Source organism: Salvelinus fontinalis, chromosome 1, assembly GCF_029448725.1.
Source record: "Salvelinus fontinalis isolate EN_2023a chromosome 1, ASM2944872v1, whole genome shotgun sequence".
In the NCBI taxonomy this organism is placed as follows: Eukaryota; Metazoa; Chordata; class Actinopteri; order Salmoniformes; family Salmonidae; genus Salvelinus; species Salvelinus fontinalis.
The window spans coordinates 8,327,165-8,349,915 of NC_074665.1; the positions used below are offsets into that span (position 1 = coordinate 8,327,165).

Genomic DNA, 22,751 nt, shown 5'->3' on the forward strand with positions numbered 1-22,751 from the left:
TAGGAAACACTGACACCACCGATAAATCCACTTTAATTGAGAATTTCAATAAGCATTTTTCTACGGCTGGCCATGCTTTCCACCTGGTTACCCCTACCCCGGTCAACAGCCCTGCACCCCCCACAGCAACTCGCCCAAGCCTCCCCCATTTCTCCTTCACCTAAATCCAGATAGCTGATGTTCTGAAGGAGCTGCAAAATCTGGACCCCTACAAATCAGCCGGGCTAGACAATCTGGACCCTCTCATTCTAAAATTATCTGCCGAAATTGTTGCAACCCCTATTACTAGTCTGTTCAACCTTTCTTTCGTATCGTTTGAGATTCCAAAAAGATTGGAAAGCAGCCCCGGTCATCCCCCTCTTCAAAGGGGGAGACACTCTAGACCCAAACTGCTACAGACCTACATCTATCCTACCCTGCCTTTCTAAGGTCTTCGAAAGCCAAGTTAACAAACAGATAACCGACCATTTTGAATCCCACCGTACCTTCTCCGATATGCCATCTGGTTTCAGAGCTGGTCATGGGTGCACCTCAGCCACGCTCAAGGTCCTAAATGATATCATAACCGCCATCGATAAGAAACAATACTGTGCAGCTGTATTCATCGACCTGGCCAAGACTTTCGACTCTGTCAATCACCACATTCTTATCGGCAGACTCAACAGCCTTGGTTTCTCAAATGATGGCCTCGCCTGGTTCTCCAACTACTTATCAGATAGAGTTCAGTGTGTCAAATCGGAGGGTCTGTTGGCCGGACCTCTGGCAGTCTCTATGGGGGTGCCACAGGGTTCAATTCTCAGGCCGACTCTCTTCTCTGTATACATCAATGATGTCGCTCTTGCTGCTGGTGATTCTCTGATCCACCTCTACGCAGACGACACCATTCTGTATACTTCTGGCCCTTCTTTGGACACTGTGTTAACAAATCTTCAGACGAGCTTCAATGCCATACAACTCTCCTTCCGTGGCCTCCAACTGGTCTTAAATGCAAGTAAAACTAAATGCATGCCCTTCAACCGATCACTACCCGTACCTGCCCGCCCGTCCAGCATCACTACTCTGGACGGTTCTGACTTAGAATATGTCGACAACTACAAATACTTAGGTGTCTGGTTAGACTGTAAACTCTCCTTCCAAACTCACATTAAACATCTCCAATCCAAAATTAAATCTAGAATCGGCTTCCTATTTCGCAACAAAGCCTCCTTCACTCATGCTGCCAAACATACCCTCGTAAAACTGACCATCCTACAGGTCCTCGACTTTGGCGATGTCATTTACAAAATATCCTCCAACACTCTACTCAACGAATTGGATGCAGTCCATCACAGTGCCATCCATTTTGTCACCAAAGCCCCATATACTACCCACCACTGCAACCTGTACGCTCTCGTTGGCTGGCTCTCGCATCATACCCGTCGCCATAGCCACTGGCTCCGGGTCATCTACAAGTCTTTGCTAGGTAAAACCCTGCCTTATCTCAGCTCACTGGTCACCATAGTAGCACCCACCCGTAGCACGAGCTCCAGCAGGTATATCTCACTGGTCACCCCCAAAGCCAATTCCTCCTTTGGCCGCCTTTCCTTCCAGTTCTCTGCTGCCAATGACTGGAACGAACTGCAAAAATCACTGAAGCTGAAGACACATATCTCCCTCACTAGCTTTAAGCACCAAATGTCAGAGCAGCCCACAGATCACTGCACCTGTATATAGCCCATCTGTAAATAGCCCATCCAATCCATCCCCATACTGTATTTATTTATTTATTTATCTTGCTCCTTTGCACCCCAGTATCTACTTGCACATTCATCTTCTGCACATCTACCATTCCAGTGTTTAATTGCTATATTGTAATTACTTCGCCACCATGGCCTATTTATTGCCTTACCTCCCTTAACTTACCTCATTTGCACACAATTTTTTGGGTTACTACATGATTCCATATGTGTTATTTCACAGTTTTGATGTCTTCACTATTATTCTACAATGTAGAAAATAGTAAAAAATTAAGAAAATAAATAGGTGTGTCCAAACTTTTGGGTTAGGGTTAGGGTGCCTGTTATTTTAAATAATGTTAATTAATTATGAAATTATGAAAAATATGAATAACATTCCACCCATGAGGCCGCTAGGTCATTTTACACAAGGAAAGGGTCACCATCGTCCCAGTGCCCAAGAAGAACAATGGGACGTAGCCTCGCTCACCTCGGTCATCATGAAGTGCTTTGAGAGGCTGATCATGGCCCACGTTCAAGACCTGCATGCCATGCACAATAGACGCACTCCACTTTGCCTACCGCTCTAACAGATCAATGGAAGATGCCATTTCCATCGCTAATCAGCCGTAACACATCTGGACAAGAGGAACAGCCATGTGAGAATGTTGTTCATTGACTACAGTTCAGCATTCAACACTATAGTTCCCTCCAAGGTCATCACCAAGATCAGAACCCGGGGTCTGGAACCCATCCTCTGCAACTGGATCCTGGACTTCCTGACTGTGAGGATCGGCAACAACACCTCCTCCACACTGACTCTTAACACAGGGGCCCCCCAGGGGTGTGTCCTCAGTCCTCTTCTGTATTCCCTGTTCACCAACGACTGCATGGCTTTGTACGACACCGACTGCATCACCAAGTTTTCTGACGACACCACGGTTATAGGCCTGATAACCAACAACAACGAGTCAGCCTATAGGGAGGAGGTAAGTGAACTGGCATTGTGGTGTGCCAGGACAACAACCTCTCCCTCAACGTCAGCAAAATAAAGGAGTTGATTGTTGACTTCAGGAAACAGAGGAGGGAACACGCCCCGATCCACATCAACGGGACTGCAGTAGAGAGAGTCAGCAGCATTAAGTTCCTCAGTGTCCACATCACAGAGGACTTGACATGGACCAACAACACCACCACTCTGGTTAAGAGGGAGCAACAGCGTCTCTACTTCCTAAGGCGGCTAAAGAAATTTGACATGCCGCCACGGGTCCTCTCCAAATACTACCGCTATGCCATCGAGAGCATCCTGACCGGTTGCATCACGGCCTGGTACGGGAATTGCTTCGTCCACGAACGCAAGGCCCTCCAGCGGGTGGTGAAGAAAGCCCAGTACATCACTGGGACCTTGCGTCCACCACCCATCCTGGACTAGTTGAAACGGTGCCAGAGGAAGGTCTGTAGCCCAGCCGTGAGCTGATCTCTTCCTTACAGTCGGGCAGATGGTATCGGAGCATGAGGTCTGATACCAACAGGCTCAGAGACAGTTTCTGTCTACGAGCCATCAGACTGCTGAACACTTGAACTGGACTGACCACCTGCTCTGATTCTCTTCACATTAACACACATCACAACAGCTGCTACCAGACTATTTTTATACTGCTCAATTTATACACTGCCACCCACATCCCCCCTTAAATAAAGGTTCAATTTTAAATTTTAAATATATACCCAATACACATGTAAATATTGGACTTTAAATTGTGTCTTCCTGTATTATACTGATGCTAACATGTTTATTATATTCTACTGAGACATTTACTTTATGTTCATATTGTTATCTTTTTTATTATTTATTATTGTTGTTGTATTGTCCAGATGGAACCTGCAAGCATTTGGTTGGACGATGTACACTGAGTGTACAAAACATTAAGGACACCTTCCTAATATTGAGTTGCACCTCTCCCTTTTGCCCTCAGAACAGTCTCAATTCATCAGGGCATGGACTCTACAAGGTGTTGAAAGCGTTCCACAGGGATGCTGGCCCATGTTGACTTCGATGCTTCCCACAGTTGTGTCAAGTTGGCTGGATGACCAGTCTTGATACACACAGGAAACTGTTGAGCGTGAAAAACCCAGCAGCGTTGCAGTTCTTGACACAAAACGGTGCGCCTGGCACCTATTACCATACCCTGTTCAAAGGCACTTAAATATTTTGTCTTGCCCATATATCCTCTGAATGATACAGACACACAATCCATATCTCATTTGTCTTAAGACTTAAAAATCTTCTTTAACCCGTCTCCTCCCGTTCATCTATACTGATTGAAGTGGATTGAAGTGACGTAAATAAGGGATCATAGCTTTCACCTGGATTCACCTGGTCAGTCTATGTCATGGAAAGAGCAGGTGTTCTTAATTTTCTACACTCAGTGTATAGCATGCTTATCCTGTACACACGACTAATAAAACATTAAACTTGGATAAGAGCATCTGCTAAATGACTAAATGAAGAACAAAATATATAATAATACCCTACCCTTCATTTGATTGGCTGACTGGCTGACTGGCTGATTGGCTGACTGGCTGATTGGCTGACTGGCTGATTGGCTAACTGGCTGACTGGCTGATTGGCTGACTGGCTGACTGATTGGCTGACTGGCTGACTGACTGGCTGACTGGCTGACTGACTGGCTGACTGGCTGACTGGCTGATTGGCTGACTGGCTGACTGGCTGACTGGCTGACTGGCTGACTGTAGCCCTCATGTAGAAAAACTGAAAACGGCAAAGCACATTGACAAATCTCACCTCTACCAGCTCTCCTAACCATAACCCACCTCACAGCCACACCCTCTGCCAGCCCCCTCCACACACACTTGCGTGCGCACGCACAGACACACAGGAACACCCTACCCCCCTTTCGGGACGGCACTGGTCCCGGGAGGTTGTTTCTGACGTCAGTAGGAGGGATGGGGGCCAGTCAGGCCTGTGGGCTATTGATGAATGTGCTAGGTCTGTGAGCTTATAATAGGAAAGGTCTTTGTTATCTGCAGACCTGCTACTGTTCTTATAAAGGCTTTATAGGTCATTCATAAAGTCTTCATAAGCACTGCATAGGCACTAACATAGAGGTTGTTACCTGCAGACCTGCTACTGTTCTTATAAAGGCTTTATAGGCCATTCATAACGCACTTCATAAGCACTGCATAGGCACTACATAGAGGTTGTTACCTGCAGACCTGCTACTGCTGCTGCTCTTATAAAAGCTTCATACCATAAAACTTAAAATAGCTCAGGCCTTTATTTGCTTAAATCGATGAACACAACAGGCACTGAATAGAGGAGACAGGCTTCTATTTGAGTCAGGCCTCTATTTCCTTAATGCACACAGCTTTTGGTCATTTTGAATAGTATATTGTTTAATTTCAGCATTCACTTCCAGAATTTTAACCAATTACTTAATTTCCTGCCCTAACGTGTTATCATTTACAAACAGTAACCACGTTTCCATCCAACCATTTCATGCGGATGAAATTACCTGACGAATTTACCTGACGAAATTACCTGACGAAATTACCTGATGAAATTACCTGACGAAATTACCTGATGAAATTACCTGATGAAATTACCTGACGAATTTACCTGACGAAATTACCTGATGAAATTACCTGACGAATTTACCTGACGAATTTACCTGACGAAATTACCTGACGAAATTACCTGACGAAATTACCTGACGAAATTACCTGACGAATTTACCTGACGAATTTACCTGACGAAATTACCTGACGAAATTACCTGACGAATTTACCTGACGAATTTACCTGACGAATTTACCTGACGAAATTACCTGACGAAATTACCTGACGAAATTACCTGACGAAATTACCTGACGAAATTACCTGACGAATTTACCTGACGAAATTACCTGACGAAATTACCTGACGAAATTACCTGACGAAATTACCTGACGAAATTACCTGACAAAATTACCTGACGAAATTACCTGACGAAATTACCTGATGAAATTACCTGACAAAATTACCTGACGAAATTACCTGACGAAATTACCTGATGAAATTACCTGACGAAATTACCTGACGAAATTACCTGATGAAATTACCTGACGAATTTACCTGACGAATTTACCTGACGAAATTACCTGACGAAATTACCTGACGAAATTACCTGACGAAATTACCTGACGAAATTACCTGACGAAATTACCTGACAAAATTACCTGACAAAATTACCTGACAAAATTACCTGACGAAATTACCTGACGAAATTACCTGATGAAATTACCTGACAAAATTACCTGACGAAATTACCTGACGAAATTACCTGACGAAATTACCTGACGAAATTACCTGACGAAATTACCTGATGAAATTACCTGACGAAATTACCTGACGAAATTACCCGATGAAAAGTCACATCACTGAGCTGACGGATACATGAAATACCGGTACAATTTTATAAATGCCGACAGAAAATGTGTTCGTTCGACATGGTGGGATCTTTTCGTGTCTGTAAAATTAATTATGCGAGAAATAGCGGTGGAAACTTGGGAGTCACCCGATGATACAGTATGGGAAAGCACAACTCAGGGATACCATGCAGTTTATTAGGCTACAGATGAAATAAGTTCTGATGAACTTCACAGGGTGGTGAAAGTGCACGGTGACGAGCTTTTCTCCTTTCAATATATACCAAGGCTCTTATTCTGGTGACATGATGATCGATTCTTGGCTACCGTTTGACACATTCTCGCTCTTATCCATAATAACGTCATTATGCAGTAGACTAGCCTACCTACACTGTATCTCCAAACTGTTAGCTAGAGCAGTCGTGCCAAGACGAGAGTGGGTACATTTGCTATATAACGCAACAGTTTTAGTGACAAAACCAGTAGAGTTTGAAATGCGATGGAAACCAATTTAACTTGTATTTTTTGAAACCCAAACCCAATTTAACCACAAAAGTTATTTTTAAGTGCACTGTCGTCACGCACAAGCTATCCGTAAAAGTCCGTTTGATGGAAACACATCTCTGGTGGGAAAATGTGCATATTGTTTTATGCAGATTTTAGAATATTTGCATGAAAATCTGTTGCAAATTGGATGGAAACCTAGCTAGTGTCACGTTTATTGTCTTAGTGTGTCTATATTTTGAAGATTTTTTTTTTCTTCCCTTGACAATAATTATGCTCCTCTTTGACTGTGCATTTTTGGCAGATCTTACTTATGCCACTAGAGGGCGATCAGCAATTTATAGGTTACTGTACTCCCGAAGCTGTTTTTTTGCTTGCAAGTTAGCTAGCAGTTCTAAGCTGATAGCAGCCAATGGCTAGCAGTTCTCAGCTGTTAGCAGCCAATGGCTAGCAGTTCTCAGCTGTTAGCAGCCAATGGCTAGCAGTTCTCAGCTGTTAGCAGCCAATGGCAGGCAGTTCTCAGCTGTTAGCAGCCAATGGCTAGCAGTTCTCAGCTGTTAGCAGCCAATGGCTAGCAGTTCTCAGCTGTTAGCAGCCAATGGCAGGCAGTTCTCAGCTGTTAGCAGCCAATGGCAGGCAGTTCTCAGCTGTTAGCAGCCAATGGCTAGCAGTTCTCAGCTGTTAGCAGCCAATGGCTAGAAGTTTCTTACTGGCGATAAAAATGGATGATAGCCATAACTTTTAGACTCATTACTGAATTATTTAATGTAACAAATCAAACATTAAACCTCATAAACAATTCATGATAATTAATGCTAACCTCGTAAACAATTCATTTAGATCAGGCGTTTATTTGCTGAAATGTGGGCCGTTGCCCGGCTATTAAAAGGGACAGGCGGCTATTTGAGACTGCGTTTAATTGAAGTTTTACAGTAATTCATAAAGTCTTTATAAGGACAACACATCGTCTATAAACTAGCTGGTGCTCCATTGAGACCTACAGTATGTAACAGTGTATCATCGTGAGAGGTGTGTGTGAGTTACCTGCAGGCAGGCTACCGCTGCTCTTCTTCTTGTGCCATCTGTCCAGCGTCTCTGAACTCACGCTCTCCGATACAAACTCATCCAGCATCTGAGGGTGAAGGGAGAGATACGCCTTCACTTTGTCATCCGTCAGACCTACACAATAACACGGGACAGAGGAGGACATCAGCTCTTTCATTCATTCATAACTTCTTTCATTTATTACATATTTCATTCATTACCACTTCATTTATACATCTTTCTTTTTTTTAATCTTTTTTTTTTATCCCCTTTTCTCCCCAATTTTCGTGGTATCCAATCGCTAGTAATTACTATCTTGTCTCATCGCTACAACTCCCGTACGGGCTCGGGAGAGACGAAGGTCGAAAGCCATGCGTCCTCTGAAGCACAACCCAACCAAGCCGCACTGCTTCTTAACACAGCGCGCCTCCAACCCGGAAGCCAGCCGCACCAATGTGTCGGAGGAAACACCGTGCACCTGGCCCCCTTGGTTAGCACGCACTGCGCCCGGCCCGCCACAGGAGTCGCTGGAGCGCGATGAGACAAGGATATCCCTACCGGCCAAACCCTCCCTAACCCGGACGACGCTAAGCCAATTGTGCGTCGCCCCACTGACCTCCCGGTCGCGGCCGGTTGCGACAGAGCCTGGGCGCGAACCCAGAGACTCTGGTCTCGCTCTAGACCACTGCGCCACCCGGGAGGCCCCCATTTATACATCTTTCATTCATTCATAACCTCTTTCATTTATTACATATTTCATTCATTACCTCTTCATTTATACATCTTTCATTCATTCATAACCTCTATTTTTTTTTTACATATTTCATTCATTACCTCTTACATGTATTATCTCTTTTAGCCATTATATATACTTCATTAATTACCTATTTCATTCATTATATATTTAATTAATAACCTCTTTCATTTGTTACATCTTAGATGCATTACCTCTTTCATTTGTTACATCTTTCACTCATTCATTACCTTTCATTCATGGCCTCTTTCATTCATTAACTCTCATTTATTGTATCTTTAAATCATTACCTCTTTCATTCATTACCTCTCATTTATTACATATATCATTCATTCATTCCTTTCATTCATAACCTCTTTCATTCATTACATCTTTCATTCATGCATTCATTACCTTTCATTCATAACCTCTTTCATTCATTCATCCATTACCTTTCATTCATAACCTCTTTCATTCATTCATCCATTACCTTTCATTCATTACCTCTTTCTTTCTTTCATTCATTACCTTTCATTCATAACTTCTTTCATTCATTACATCTTTCATTCATGCATTCATTACCTTTCATTCATGACCTCTTTCATTCATTACCTCTTTTAGTCATTATATACTTCATTAATTACCTATTTCATTCATGATATATTTCATTCATTAATTTCCTTTTTTCATTAATTCATTCATACATTCATTCCAACTTTTATTAATTCCATCTCCCTGCTGAAAAAAAACCAGCATAGAGACCAGCCTTCCTTGCGTTTTTGCTGGTGACCAGCCTTTCTTTTGTTTTCGCTGGTGACCAGCTTTCAATGTGTTTTGGACACTGGTGAAAAGCATATACCGATCATAAACTTACCAGCATATGTTAGTCACCCGCAAAACCAGCATCAGGTCACATTATGCTAGCTTTCAAATTGAAGTGTATCTCCCGCAAACTGTAATCAGAATGACTAGCGGGATTAGGACGATCAGTGAATGACCCTACCCAAACCATGTAAAAACCATTTCATTAATGGGTGCAATAAATCCAACTAAAAGATTGGATTAGTTTAGAAAATGTAGGTTAATTATCTTTGTGTAGCAATTCAAAAAAAATCTAACTGCAATATAGCATGCTGGGAAATATGATAATGATGGGCGTGGTTTTACAGACCACCTTGACCAGAATACCAGGAATGGTTTGATGGGTTCTATTTAATATAATTTTTTCATATCAGGAAGGGTTCTTTACTACTGTGATGGTTTTGAAGAACCATCCTGTTTTTTTCCCTTTCCACCATGTTGTCCTTTCACGCCATGAAATGCTTCTTCTTTTTCTTCTTTGGAATTTGATTGGCAGATCGCATTCAACTTTTAGGTGCAAACACCACCACCTACTGTACTGGGAGGCCATTCACAGTCGACCTACTGTACTGGAGTGTGAGGCCAGTCACGGTCGACCTACTGTACTGGAGTGTGAGGCCGGTCACAGTCTACCTACTGTACTGGAGTGTGAGGCCAGTCACAGTATACCTACTGTACTGGAGTGTGAGGCCAGTCACAGTCTACCTACTGTACTGAAATGTGAGGCCAGTCACAGTCTACCTACTGTACTGGAGAGTGAGGCCATTCACAGTCTACCTACTGTACTGGAGAGTGAGGCCAGTCACAGTCTACCTACTGTACTGAAGTGTGAGGCCATTCACAGTCTACCTACTGTACTGGAGTGTGAGGCCATTCAGTCTACCTACTGTACTGAAGTGTGAGGCCATTCAGTCTACCTACTGTACTGAAGTGTGAGGCCATTCAGTCTACCTACTGTACTGGAGTGTGAGGCCGGTCACAGTCTACCTACTGTACTGGAGTGTGAGGCCATTCACAGTATACCTACTGTACTGGAGTGTGAGGCCAGTCACAGTCTACCTACTGTACTGGAGAGTGAGGCCAGTCACAGTCTACCTACTGTACTGGAGAGTGAGGCCAGTCACAGTCTACCTACTGTACTGAAGTGTGAGGCCATTCACAGTCTACCTACTGTACTGGAGTGTGAGGCCATTCAGTCTACCTACTGTACTGAAGTGTGAGGCCATTCACAGTATACCTACTGTACTGGAGTGTGAGGCCATTCAGTCTACCTACTGTACTGAAGTGTGAGGCCATTCAGTCTACCTCCATTAAATTATCTTGATTAGTCTGTTCCTCTAAGAAAGTGAAAAAGAGCCCTAGACACCATTAAAAACCCGCTACCCCATTCCACTACTTTGGCCCTATCTGCTCCTGCACCATACCAAAGGCCTGGGGGGATGGGACACCACCCCTCAACACACCCTGGGAACTCTTCTGAAGTCAGACCATAAATGTTGCACCTGAAACAACGCAGTGGATTCGGCACAAAAGCTCCGACAGGACAACTGATATATCCTAACATGACTTTGTCAGGCAGTGACTCAAGGACTGAACATTGACTCCTCTGTATCACCACCACCCCCCCTCCCCCTCCTCCTCCTCCGGGTCTGCGACGCACCAAATGGCGCCGGGAATCTCCAACTTCAATTGGTCCATCTCCACACTTAACGTTGTCATGAAATGCTACATTGTTAAAAAGTTTCTGTAATTTTACGGTACACTACAGGCTACTGGTTGCAGTGAAAAGGTAAACAACAACAAATTAATACATTTTTTACAGCTGAATGAAGTTGTTATTGCTGTAAAAGGAATTACTTGAGACTTGGAATTTGAACTCACAACATCTTGGTTTTGGTTGCTAATGACCTGAATTTCCTGCCATGCCACCAGGTCTGTGGGCATGACAGAGATTGGCCACAGATTTAATAGCAAGAAAACATTTCTGCACTTTGCTAAAAGCTGCCCAGAATTAAATCAATAGTTGTCAGATTATTTCAATGTAAAAATTTTTTTGCAGAGATCAGGGACACTTGATATAGTGTGCATAAATGCTTTGGAGATTTGAACTTGGAAGCTTTTAAGCAGAAGGGTATTCATTAATGTTTCAGCAGTGTCACCAGGTATATCTCTATTACCAAGAACATATTTCCAAACACTCTCGAAATTAGGGTAGTTAGCGTACAGTGTTGTTCCCTGGGTACACATAAGGTACCTTCACATACTACTGGGCAGTTCCTTTTAGGGTGCATGGTAGGGTGCATGGTAGCACCTTCACACGAAGGCAAATTCTTGGTATGTGAAAATTTACATTGCAAATTAAAGGTGATTCAGATACATTTTTCAACCCAATATGTTGAATATAAGGTACACTCATCACTGCGCTTAGAAACGTAGGTGGGGCTACCGGTGGAGTTGATTAGCATATTAGGGAGTGTGGTCTAATATACAGTGGGGAGAACAAGTATTTGATACGCTGCCGATTTTGCAGGTTTTCCTACTTACTAAGCATGAAGAGGTCTGTCATTTTTATCATAGGTACACTTCAACTGTGAGAGATGGAATCTAAAACAAAAATATTAAGTTCTGCTTTTCTGATGTATCAAATACTTATGTCATGCAATAAAATACAAATTAATTACTTAAAAATCATACAATGTGATTTTCTGGATTTTAGATTCCGTATCTCACAGTTGAAGTGTACCTATGATAAAAATTACAGACCTCTACATGCTTTGTAAAGTAGGAAAACCTGCAAAATCGGCAGTGTATCAAATACTTGTTCTTCCCACTGTACCTACTGCAGCCCTCATCCTCCACATACAACACCTGTTCTGCCTGTCACATTCTGTTAAAGGTCCCCAAAGCACACACATCCCTGGGTCGCTCCATATTAGGGAGTGTGGTCTAATATATGTGTATTTGCACCAACCGTGAGTAGCAGTGTTGTAGCAGTAGTTGAATATACCTTCACTAAACTTTTCTGTTTACAAGACTACTAAGTATTATTTGTGTCTGTACACTCGGGACCCAGCGTCATCGTTGGCAGCAAACTGATCTTCCAGTCACACCATCAAGTCAGTCTCCGTGACACACTAAATTACTGTGAATATTTCAATAATTACTTGCAGCAAGCAGACAGTAAGTTACTGAAAACTAGACCAGTTGCCATTAGGTTACTGGAAGATGCACAGCAACCCCAACACAGTCCAACTCCTGATTGTCAGAACCTCTGACCAAGATTGTAGAACTGACAGTGAACAAAAGAGGTGTTCAACTGTCATCAACATGATAAAACCACTTAAACTGGTACAACACTTCCACTAATGGTTGGCACAAATACAACACATTTTAGACCATGCCCCCAAATATGATAATGCACCCCCGCCAGCACATTGCCCCCACCTACGTCTCTAAGTGCAGTGAATGTAAGATAGACAACAAGTCATTTTTACAACAATAACACCTTAATTCAATTGTAGAAAATACTATATTTTAACTCAAGTCGCACAGCATTATTTCTGCCTCATGCACCTTTTCCTGTTGTTACTCCTATGACCGGAGAAATGTTAATAGTCCTCATTAAAAATAACACAAGCCGCTAATAATAACAACGCAAGCTTATTGAAACACTTTGCTAAACTCATTCATTGCGGCTGTTGTAGCGTGAGTGGAAGTAGGGAGTACGTGCATGGCTTATAAACGTGTTAAAGGGGGCCTCCTGAGTGGCGCAGCGGGCTAAGGCACTGCAGCGCTGTGTCACTACAGATCCTGGTTCGATTCCAGTCTGTGTCGCAGCCGACCTCAACTGGGAGACCCATGAGGCGACGCACAATTGGCCCAGGATCGTCCGGGTTAGGTGAGGGTTTGGTCGGCTGGGATATTTCTGTCCCATTGCCCTCTAGCGACTCCCGTGGCGGGCCGGACACATGCATGCAGACACGGTCGCCAGGTGTACGGTGCTTCCTCCGACACGTTGGTGCAGCTGGCTTCTGGGTTAAGTGGGCAGTGCAGCTTGGTGGGGTCGTGTTTCGGACACGCCTCTCCCGAGTCCATACTACCAATTGGATATCACGAAATTGGGGAGAAAAAAGTGTTACAGTGCTGAATAACAACCTGAACATGTACAGTTGAAGTCGGAAGTTTACATACACCTAAGCCAAAAACATTTAAACTCAGTTTTTCACAATTCCTGACATTTAATCCTAGTAAAAATTCTCTGTCTTAGGTCAGTTAGGATCACCACTTTATTTTAAGAATGTGAAATGTCAGAATAATAGTAGAGAGAATGATTTATTTCAGCTTTTATTTCTTTCATCACATTCCCAGTGGGTCCGAAGTTTACATACTCTCAATTAGTATTTGGTAGCATTGCCTTGGGTCAAACGTTTCGGGTAGACTTCCACAAGCTTCCCACAATAAGTTGAGTGAATTTTGGCCCATTCCTCCTGACAGAGCTGGTGTAACTGAGTCAGGTTTGTAGGCCTCCTTGCTTGCACATGCTTTTTCATTTCTGCTCACAAATTTTCTATAGGATTGAGGTCAGGGCTTTGTGATGGTCACTCCAATACCTTGACTTTGTTGTTCTCAAGCCATTTTGCCACAACTTTGGAAGTATGGTTGGGATCATTGTCCATTTGGAAGACCCATTTGCCACCAAGCTTTAACTTCCTGACTGATGTCTTGAGATGTTGCTGTTGTTCTCAAAATGGGAACACTTTGTCTTGCCGGAGCTAGGGCTGCTGAATCAAGTGCACCTACTTCTAACATCGCTAAAATAAAACATATATAAGAACGCAAGGCTTTATCATTGTAGTTTTTTTACATAAAATGTTTGGTGATCAACTACAAATGCGATCGATGGTTGGTAACCACTGCCCTACAGGGAAAAATCAAAGAGTTCTACATGGCACCTAAAAAGTGTTCCCCCATAGGGACAAATGACAGAATGTCTATTGGTTCTAATCTTTTAACGACCTAATCATACCCACAGATCCAGTGGCATAGCAGGAAACGCAGGTTGTGAGTTCAAATCCCATGTGAAGTTGACTTCCAAGTAATCAGAAATTTGTCTGCAAAACCACGCCCATCATTAACATATTTCCCAGCATGCTCTATTGCAGTTTGATATTTAGAATTGTTTGTTGCAATATCTGTGTTTTTGCACATACATTGATTGATTCATTCGTTCAAAAATATATGTTATGCTACACAAGACAAATAACATATATTTTTCTAAACTAATCCAATCTGTATAGTAGACTTATTTCTCCTGTTACATAGATTGTTGTTCCAGTTTAGATCCTTCAGGTAGTCACTCAATAGACTTTTGTTTAACTCTGGCAGTCATTCTGAGTGTAGATTTTGGGAATCCTCTCTGACTGGATTTCAAAAGGAATTGGACATTACTTTGCAAACTGGCATAATGTAACTTGATTATGGTTTTACTTTAATTTATGCTGGTCACCAGTGTCCAAAATACAGCTTATGCTGGTCACCAGTGTCCAAAACATAGTGAAGGCTGGTCACCAGTATCCAAAACATAGCGAAGGCTGGTCACCAGTGTCCAAAACACAACTTTTGCTGGTCACCAGTGTCCAAAACACAGCTTATGCTGGTCACCAGTGTCCAAAACACAGCTTATGCTGGTCACCAGTGTCCAAAATACAGCTTATGCTGGTCACCAGTGTCCAAAACATAGCGAAGGCTGATCACCAGTGTCCAAAACATAGCGAAGGCTGGTCACCAGTGTCCAAAACACAGCTTATGCTGGTCACCAGTGTCCAAAACATAGCGAAGGCTGTTCACCAGTGTCCAAAACATAGCGAAGGCTGGTCACCAGTGTCCAAAACACTGTGAAGGCTAGTCACCAGTGTCCAAAACATAGCGAAGGCTGGTCACCAGTGTCCAAAACATAGTGAAGGCTGGTCACCAGTGTCCAAAACACAGCTTATGCTGGTCACCAGTGTCCAAAACATAGCGAAGGCTGGTCACCAGTGTCCAAAACATAGCGAAGGCTGGTCACCAGTGTCCAAAACACAGCTTATGCTGGTCACCAGTGTCCAAAACATAGCGAAGGCTGGTCACCAGTGTCCAAAACACAGCTTATGCTGGTCACCAGTGTCCAAAACACAACTTTTGCTGGTCACCAGTGTCCAAAACAGAGCGAAGGCTGGTCACCAGTGTCCAAAACACAGCTTATGCTGGTCACCAGTGTCCAAAACATAGCGAAGGCTGGTCACCAGTGTCCAAAACATAGCGAAGGCTGGTCACCAGTGTCCAAAACACTGCAAAGGCTGGTCACCAGTGTCCAAAACACAGCTTATGCTGGTCACCAGTGTCCAAAACATAGCGAAGGCTGGTCACCAGTGTCCAAAACACAGCTTATGCTGGTCACCAGTGTCCAAAACACAGCTTATGCTGGTCACGAGTGTCCAAAACATAGCGAAGGCTGGTCACCAGTGTCCAAAACATAGCGAAGGCTGGTCACCAGTGTCCAAAACACAGCTTATGCTGGTCACCAGTGTCCAAAACACAACTTTTGCTGGTCACCAGTGTCCACAACATAGCGAAGGCTGGTGACCAGTGTCCAAAACACTGCAAAGGCTGGTCACCAGTGTCCAAAACACAGCTTATGCTGGTCACCAGTGTCCAAAACATAGCCAAGGCTGGTCACCAGTGTCCAAAACATAGCGAAGGCTGGTCACCAGTGTCCAAAACACTGCAAAGGCTGGTCACCAGTGTCCAAAACACAGCTTATGCTGGTCACCAGTGTCCAAAACACAGCTTATGCTGGTCACCAGTGTCCAAAACATAGCGAAGGCTGGTCACCAGTGTCCAAAACACAGCTTATGCTGGTCACCAGTGTCCAAAACACAGCTTATGCTGGTCACGAGTGTCCAAAACATAGCGAAGGCTGGTCACCAGTGTCCAAAACATAGCGAAGGCTGGTCACCAGTGTCCAAAACATAGCGAAGGCTGGTCACCAGTGTCCAAAACATAGCGAAGGCTGGTCACCAGTGTCCAAAACATAGCGAAGGCTGGTCACCAGCGTCCAAAACATAGCGAAGGCTGGTCACCAGTGTCCAAAACATAGCGAAGGCTGGTCACCAGTGTCCAAAACATAGCGAAGGCTGGTCACCAGTGTCCAAAACACAGCGAAGGCTGGTCACCAGTGTCCAAAACACAGCGAAGGCTGGTCACCAGTGTCCAAAACATAGCGAAGGCTGGTCACCAGTGTCCAAAACACAGCGAAGGCTGGTCACCAGTGTCCAAAACACAGCTTATGCTGGTCACCAGTGTCCAAAACATAGCGAAGGCTGGTCACCAGTATCCAAAACACAGCTTATGCTGGTCACCAGTGTCCAAAACATAGCGAAGGCTGATCACCAGTGTCCAAAACATAGCGAAGGCTGGTCACCAGTGTCCAAAACACTGTGAAGGCTAGTCACCAGTGTCCAAAACACTGTGAAGGCTAGTCACCAGTGTCCAAAACACTGTGAAGGCTAGTCACCAGTGTCCAAAACACTGTGAAGGCTAGTCACCAGTGTCCAAAACACTGTGAAGGCTAGTCACCAGTGTCCAAAACACTGTGAAGGCTAGTCACCAGTGTCCAAAACACTGTGAAGGCTAGTCACCAGTGTCCAAAACACTGTGAAGGCTAGTCACCAGTGTCCAAAAAACTGCGAAGGCTAGTCACCAGTGTCCAAAACACTGTGAAGGCTAGTCACCAGTGTCCAAAAAACTGCGAAGGCTAGTCACGTGTCCAAAACACTGTGAAGGCTAGTCACCAGTGTCCAAAACACTGTGAAGGCTAGTCACCAGTGTCCAAAACACTGTGAAGGCTAGTCACCAGTGTCCAAAACACTGTGAAGGCTGGTCACCAGTGTCCAAAACACTGTGAAGGCTGGTCACCAGTGTCCAAAACACTGTGAAGGCTGGTCACCAGTGTCCAAAACACTGCGAAGGCTAGTCACCAGTGTCCAAAACACTGCGAAGGCTGATCACCAGTGTCCAAAACACTGCGAAGGCTAGTCACCAGTGTCCAAAACACTGTGAAGGCTAGTCACCAGTGTCCAAAAAACTGCGAAGGCTAGTCACCAGTGTCCAAAACACTGTGAAGGCTAGTCACCAGTGTCCAAAACACTGTGAAGGCTAGTCACCAGTGTCCAAAACACTGTGAAGGCTAGTCACCAGTGTCCAAAACACTGTGAAGGCTAGTCACCAGTGTCCAAAACACTGTGAAGGCTAGTCACCAGTGTCCAAAACACTGTGAAGGCTAGTCACCAGTGTCCAAAAAACTGCGAAGGCTAGTCACCAGTGTCCAAAACACTGTGAAGGCTAGTCACCAGTGTCCAAAAAACTGCGAAGGCTAGTCACGTGTCCAAAACACTGTGAAGGCTAGTCACCAGTGTCCAAAACACTGTGAAGGCTAGTCACCAGTGTCCAAAACACTGTGAAGGCTAGTCACCAGTGTCCAAAACACTGTGAAGGCTGGTCACCAGTGTCCAAAACACTGTGAAGGCTGGTCACCAGTGTCCAAAACACTGTGAAGGCTGGTCACCAGTGTCCAAAACACTGCGAAGGCTAGTCACCAGTGTCCAAAACACTGCGAAGGCTGATCACCAGTGTCCAAAACACTGTGAAGGCTAGTCACCAGTGTCCAAAACACTGTGAAGGCTAGTCACCAGTGTCCAAAAAACTGCGAAGGCTAGTCACCAGTGTCCAAAACACTGTGAAGGCTAGTCACCAGTGTCCAAAACACTGTGAAGGCTAGTCACCAGTGTCCAAAACACTGCGAAGGCTAGTCACCAGTGTCCAAAACACTGCGAAGGCTAGTCACCAGTGTCCAAAACACTGCGAAGGCTGGTCACCAGCAAAAACACAACAACAAGCACTGACCAGCATGGACCAGCTTGAAATGTATTCTGGTATATGCAGTTTTTTTCAGCAGGGTTTTCATTCATTAATTATATAGTACGTCTTTCAATCATTCAATCATTATATATTTCACTCATCTATCGATTGGCAAAGAAAGGAAGACAAAAAAATATCTGACAGAAAAATAGTATTTCTGCTTTTGACCGAGGGATAATAGCTCCATCTAAACATCTAAGATGGCAGAGCTGGTTGAAATCATGACGTCATTCCAACCAGCTCTGGCCCCTGGGACAGTGGCGGTCTGCGTCTCCGGGGAGAGGAGGCCCAACGGAGGCAGCTAGAGGAAGGAGGGAGAGAAGAAGGCGAGGAGGACTGGATTGATGCCTAATAGGCAATTAGGTTGTTGAGAGCTGCTGTTTATTATGTGTGTTGTCGGGGACGACGGGGAGGACAGCCATTTGCCTGGACATCATTGAACCATCCTGGAGGTAGAGTAATACTTAACGGACATGCTGGCGTCTGTCTGCACTGTCCTTTCTGTGTGTGTGCACGTGTGTGTATGAGTGTGCGTGTGTGTGTGTGTGTGTGCGCATGTGTGTGTGTGAATGCTTCCGGTGACAGTAATTTTGTAAGTATTGAGACTACAGATTCTGTGTCTAGTTTTCTGAGCAGCCCACTGGTTTGACACTACCCTTTTATGTGAACAAATAAAGCACGACTACTTCATTTCTTTCTCAACAAAATTAAAATCACAGTGCTGTTAACTACCAATAGCAGGTCCCGATGATCATAACGGGATTTCATTTTTTATAAACACCTATCGCAACAACGCTATGAGGTTAGTGGGAGGAGACATGAATCTTTACAATTATATTCAAGAAATATATAGCACTCCGTACGTCAACGCCGTTAAACGGGTGGAAAAATAGCAGAGAGTGAGACAGGGAAGTGAGACAGGGAAGCGAGACAGGGAAGCGAGACAGGGAAGTGAGACAGGGAAGTGAGACAGGGAAGTGAGACAGGGAAGTGAGACAGGGAAGTGAGACAGGGAAGCGACAGCAGCGATGTCCTGTTTGGCAAAACTTTCAGAAGTTAAATGAGAAGGTGGCGAAATGCAAACTTTGCAATGTGGAATTGCGTTACAGTGGCAGTACAGGTACAATGCTTAACCATCCGAGAGGCAGGGCCTGTGAGACCCAAACAGTGGCTGGCAGCAGCGCAGGTCCCCAAACAGCAGACAGACAGGCTCCTCACACCAACAAAGTGTGTGAGGTAGTAGTTGTGGAATTGTTAGGTTAGATTACTCGTTGGTTATTACTGCATCGTCGGAACTAGAAGCACAAGCATTTCGCTACACTCGCATTAACATCTGCTAACCATGTGTATGTGACAAATAACATTTGATTTGAAGTGCAATAAGAGAGAGAAAAATCACAGCGCTGATTACAGAAAGGACTGCAGTTGATAAGCAGCCAATGGTAGTGGATGTTGGCTTCAATAACCCTGATGGCATATGTAGATCCAGACTACAAGATGTCCAAAACCTTGACGGACCGGAGAAATTATGCAACGATTGCTCTGCAAGTACAAAGCGTGAGCTCACGAACACCCTACGTGGAGTTAACAGTATTGTTGGACATCTATGAACACGCTAACATACATCACAGCCATCACAGAAAGTCCTGTGTATTGAGACCACTGTTTTAACTACCATTGTTGCTGAGGACAGCAGTAAGGTGGGCGCTGTCTGGTAGGTATTCATGACTACAGTAGATTGAACTGCATCGCCCCCTAGTGGTCATATGCAGGACAATATCTGCATTGTGAATTCACATGTAATTTTATCATTTAAAAATGACTGTTTAAACATTAGGATTATTTTAATTTTTTAAACGTTCATCACATCCCTAGTCAGGTCCCAAATGTATCAAAATCAAATTGGACTTTATTAAAAGCATTTAGGAATTAAAACAATACAATAAAGAAGAATGTGAAAACCTTAAAGGACATTTCAAATGCCACACCGTACCAACTAAACCACAGAGCTTATAGATTTCAGCCAGATAAGATATTATGCTTGAAAGTATAGCAACTGTAGCCAGTTACCAAAACTCCTGTGGGAGAATCAGAACTCCCGTGGGAGAATCAGAACTCCCGTGGGAGAATCAGAACTCCTGACTTTTGGGTATGTTGTGGTTAACTATCATTAAAATTGTAAACAAGACGGACTAATTTTTACGATTTCAGTTATATAATCATAATTAATATATTAAAGCACGTTTTGGGGCTCATTCAGAAGTTTTTACATGATTAAGTAGAATCCTGTTGGAAAAATATTGTTAAAAGTATAATTTATATTCATAAAACATAAAAATGATACTGTTGCCCTGTTAGAGCTGCCCTGGTCAACTGTAAGTGCTGTAATTGTGAAGTGGAAACGTCTAGGAGCAACAACGGCTCAGCCGCGAAGTGGTAGGCCACACAAGCTCACAGAACGGAACCGCCGAGTGCTGAAGCACATATCTGTCCTCGGTTGCAACACTCACTACTGAGTTCCAAACTGCCTCTGGAAGCAACGTCAGCACAAGAACTGTTCGTCTGGAGCTTCATGAAATGAGTTTCCATGGCCGAGCAGCCGCACACAAGCCTAAGATCACCATGCGCAATGCCAAGCGTCGGTTGGAGAGGTGTAGAGCAGTCCGACGAACGAATCTGGGTTTGGTGGATGCCAGGAGAAGTCTACATACCCAAATACATAATGCCAACTGTAAAGTTTGGTTGAGGAAGAATAATGGTCTGTGGCTGTTTTTCATGGATTGGTCTAGGCCCCTTAGTTCCAGTGAAGGGAAATCTTAAAGCTACAGCATATAAAGACATTCTAGACGATTTTGTGCTTCCAACTTTGTGGCAACTGTTTGGGCAAGGCCGTTTCCTGTTTGAGTATGACAATGCCCCTGTGCAAAAAGTGAGGTCCATACAAAAATGGTTTGTCGAGATCGGTGTGGAAGAACTTGACTGGCCTGCACAGAGCCATGACCTCAACCCAATCGAACACCTTTGGGATGAATTGGATGCAAGTCCCCACAGCAATGTTCCAACATCTAGTGGAAAGCCTTCCCAGAAGAGTGGAGGCTGTTATAGTAGCAGAGGGGGGACCAACTCCATATTAATGCCAATGATTTTGTAATGAGATGTTGGACAAGCAGCTGTCCACATACTATTGGTCGTACAGTGAACTTCTACATAGTGACAGGGGTTGGCTTTCATTTGATTGACAGCTTGATTGTCAAATCCCTGTAGTTGTTTGTGGGCCAAAAAAAATTATAAAGAGAGACATCCTGATTTTTTTCTTGCCATTTGAGTTTGAAAATGATCAACTGCGTTCCATGTCCCTCGGACGGACAGAATCAACGCTACCAAACCAAAGAATCTGTTTAAATCTATTTAGTATCATCTTGCTGACTATAAACTTTTATATTGACATCAAAAATGAATTGATTAATTCCACTTAATTTATGGGGTGAAAATGCAAGCTTGTGTAAGGTAGTAACAAAAACGGCCCAGATTAGGGAAATTATATAAAATCATTAAATATGACAAAATAATTCAACACGTCAATTTAGGATTATAGGATATGTTGCCTACTCACAACCGACTGGGCACAGACGTCAATTCAACGTCTATTCAACGTAATTTCATTGAAATGACATGTTGAAACCATGTTGATTCAACCAGTGTATTCCCAGTGGGAAGCTATTGCAACAATTACACCCATTTCTCACTCTTTTAAACAAACACATTTTAACCCGGGTGCACTAGACTAGCATCTCCATAGTGTCTCTGCAGCAGCCTGAATGTTCGATGGTCCTAACAACTGCTTCACGGTAACCTGGATGGCTCACAATGCAGTTGAAGCTACTAACTACTACTGGAGCTAACTACTACTGGAGCTAACTACTACTGGAGCTAACTACTACTGGGGCTAACCACTACTGGAGCTAACTACTACTGGAGCTAACCACTACTGGAGCTAACCACTACTGGAGCTAACCACTACTGGAGCTAACCACTACTGGAGCTAACTACTACTGGAGCTAACTATTACTGGAGCCAACTACTACTGGAGCTAACTACTACTGGAGCTAACTACTACTGGAGCCAACTACTACTGGAGCTAACTACTACTGGAGCCAACTACTACTGGAGCTAACTACTACTGGAGCCAACTACCACTGGAGCTAACTACTACTGGAGCCAACTACTACTGGAGCTAACCACTACTGGAGCCAACTACCACTGGAGCTAACCACTACTAGAGCTAACCACTACTGGAGCCAACTACTACTGGAGCCAACTACTACTTGAGCTAACTACTACTGGAGCTAACTACTACTGGAGCCAACAACTACTGGAGCTAACTACTACTGGAGCTAACCACTACTGGAGCTAACTACTACTGGAGCTAACTACTACTGGAGCTAACTACTACTGGAGCTAACCACTACTGGAGCTAACCACTACTGGAGCTAACTACTACTGGAGCTAACT

General features: G+C 43.9%; 1 protein-coding gene across 2 annotated transcripts in view; it reads right to left on the reverse strand.

The window, feature by feature from the left end:
* Window positions 1–8,294, reverse strand: part of LOC129812678 (cAMP and cAMP-inhibited cGMP 3',5'-cyclic phosphodiesterase 10A-like) — a 117,006-nt gene extending 108,712 nt beyond the window's left edge. Inside the window, exon 1 of one of the 2 annotated variants that reach the window (XM_055864493.1) lies at window positions 7,691–8,293. In XM_055864493.1, the coding sequence (XP_055720468.1) occupies window positions 7,691–7,868 (178 nt within the window). In that variant the 5' untranslated portion in view covers window positions 7,869–8,293. Of the gene's footprint in view, window positions 1–7,690 lie in introns of both variants that reach the window. The other variant, XM_055864572.1, reaches the window with a different exon arrangement.
* Between the last annotated feature and the right edge of the window lie 14,457 nt (window positions 8,295–22,751).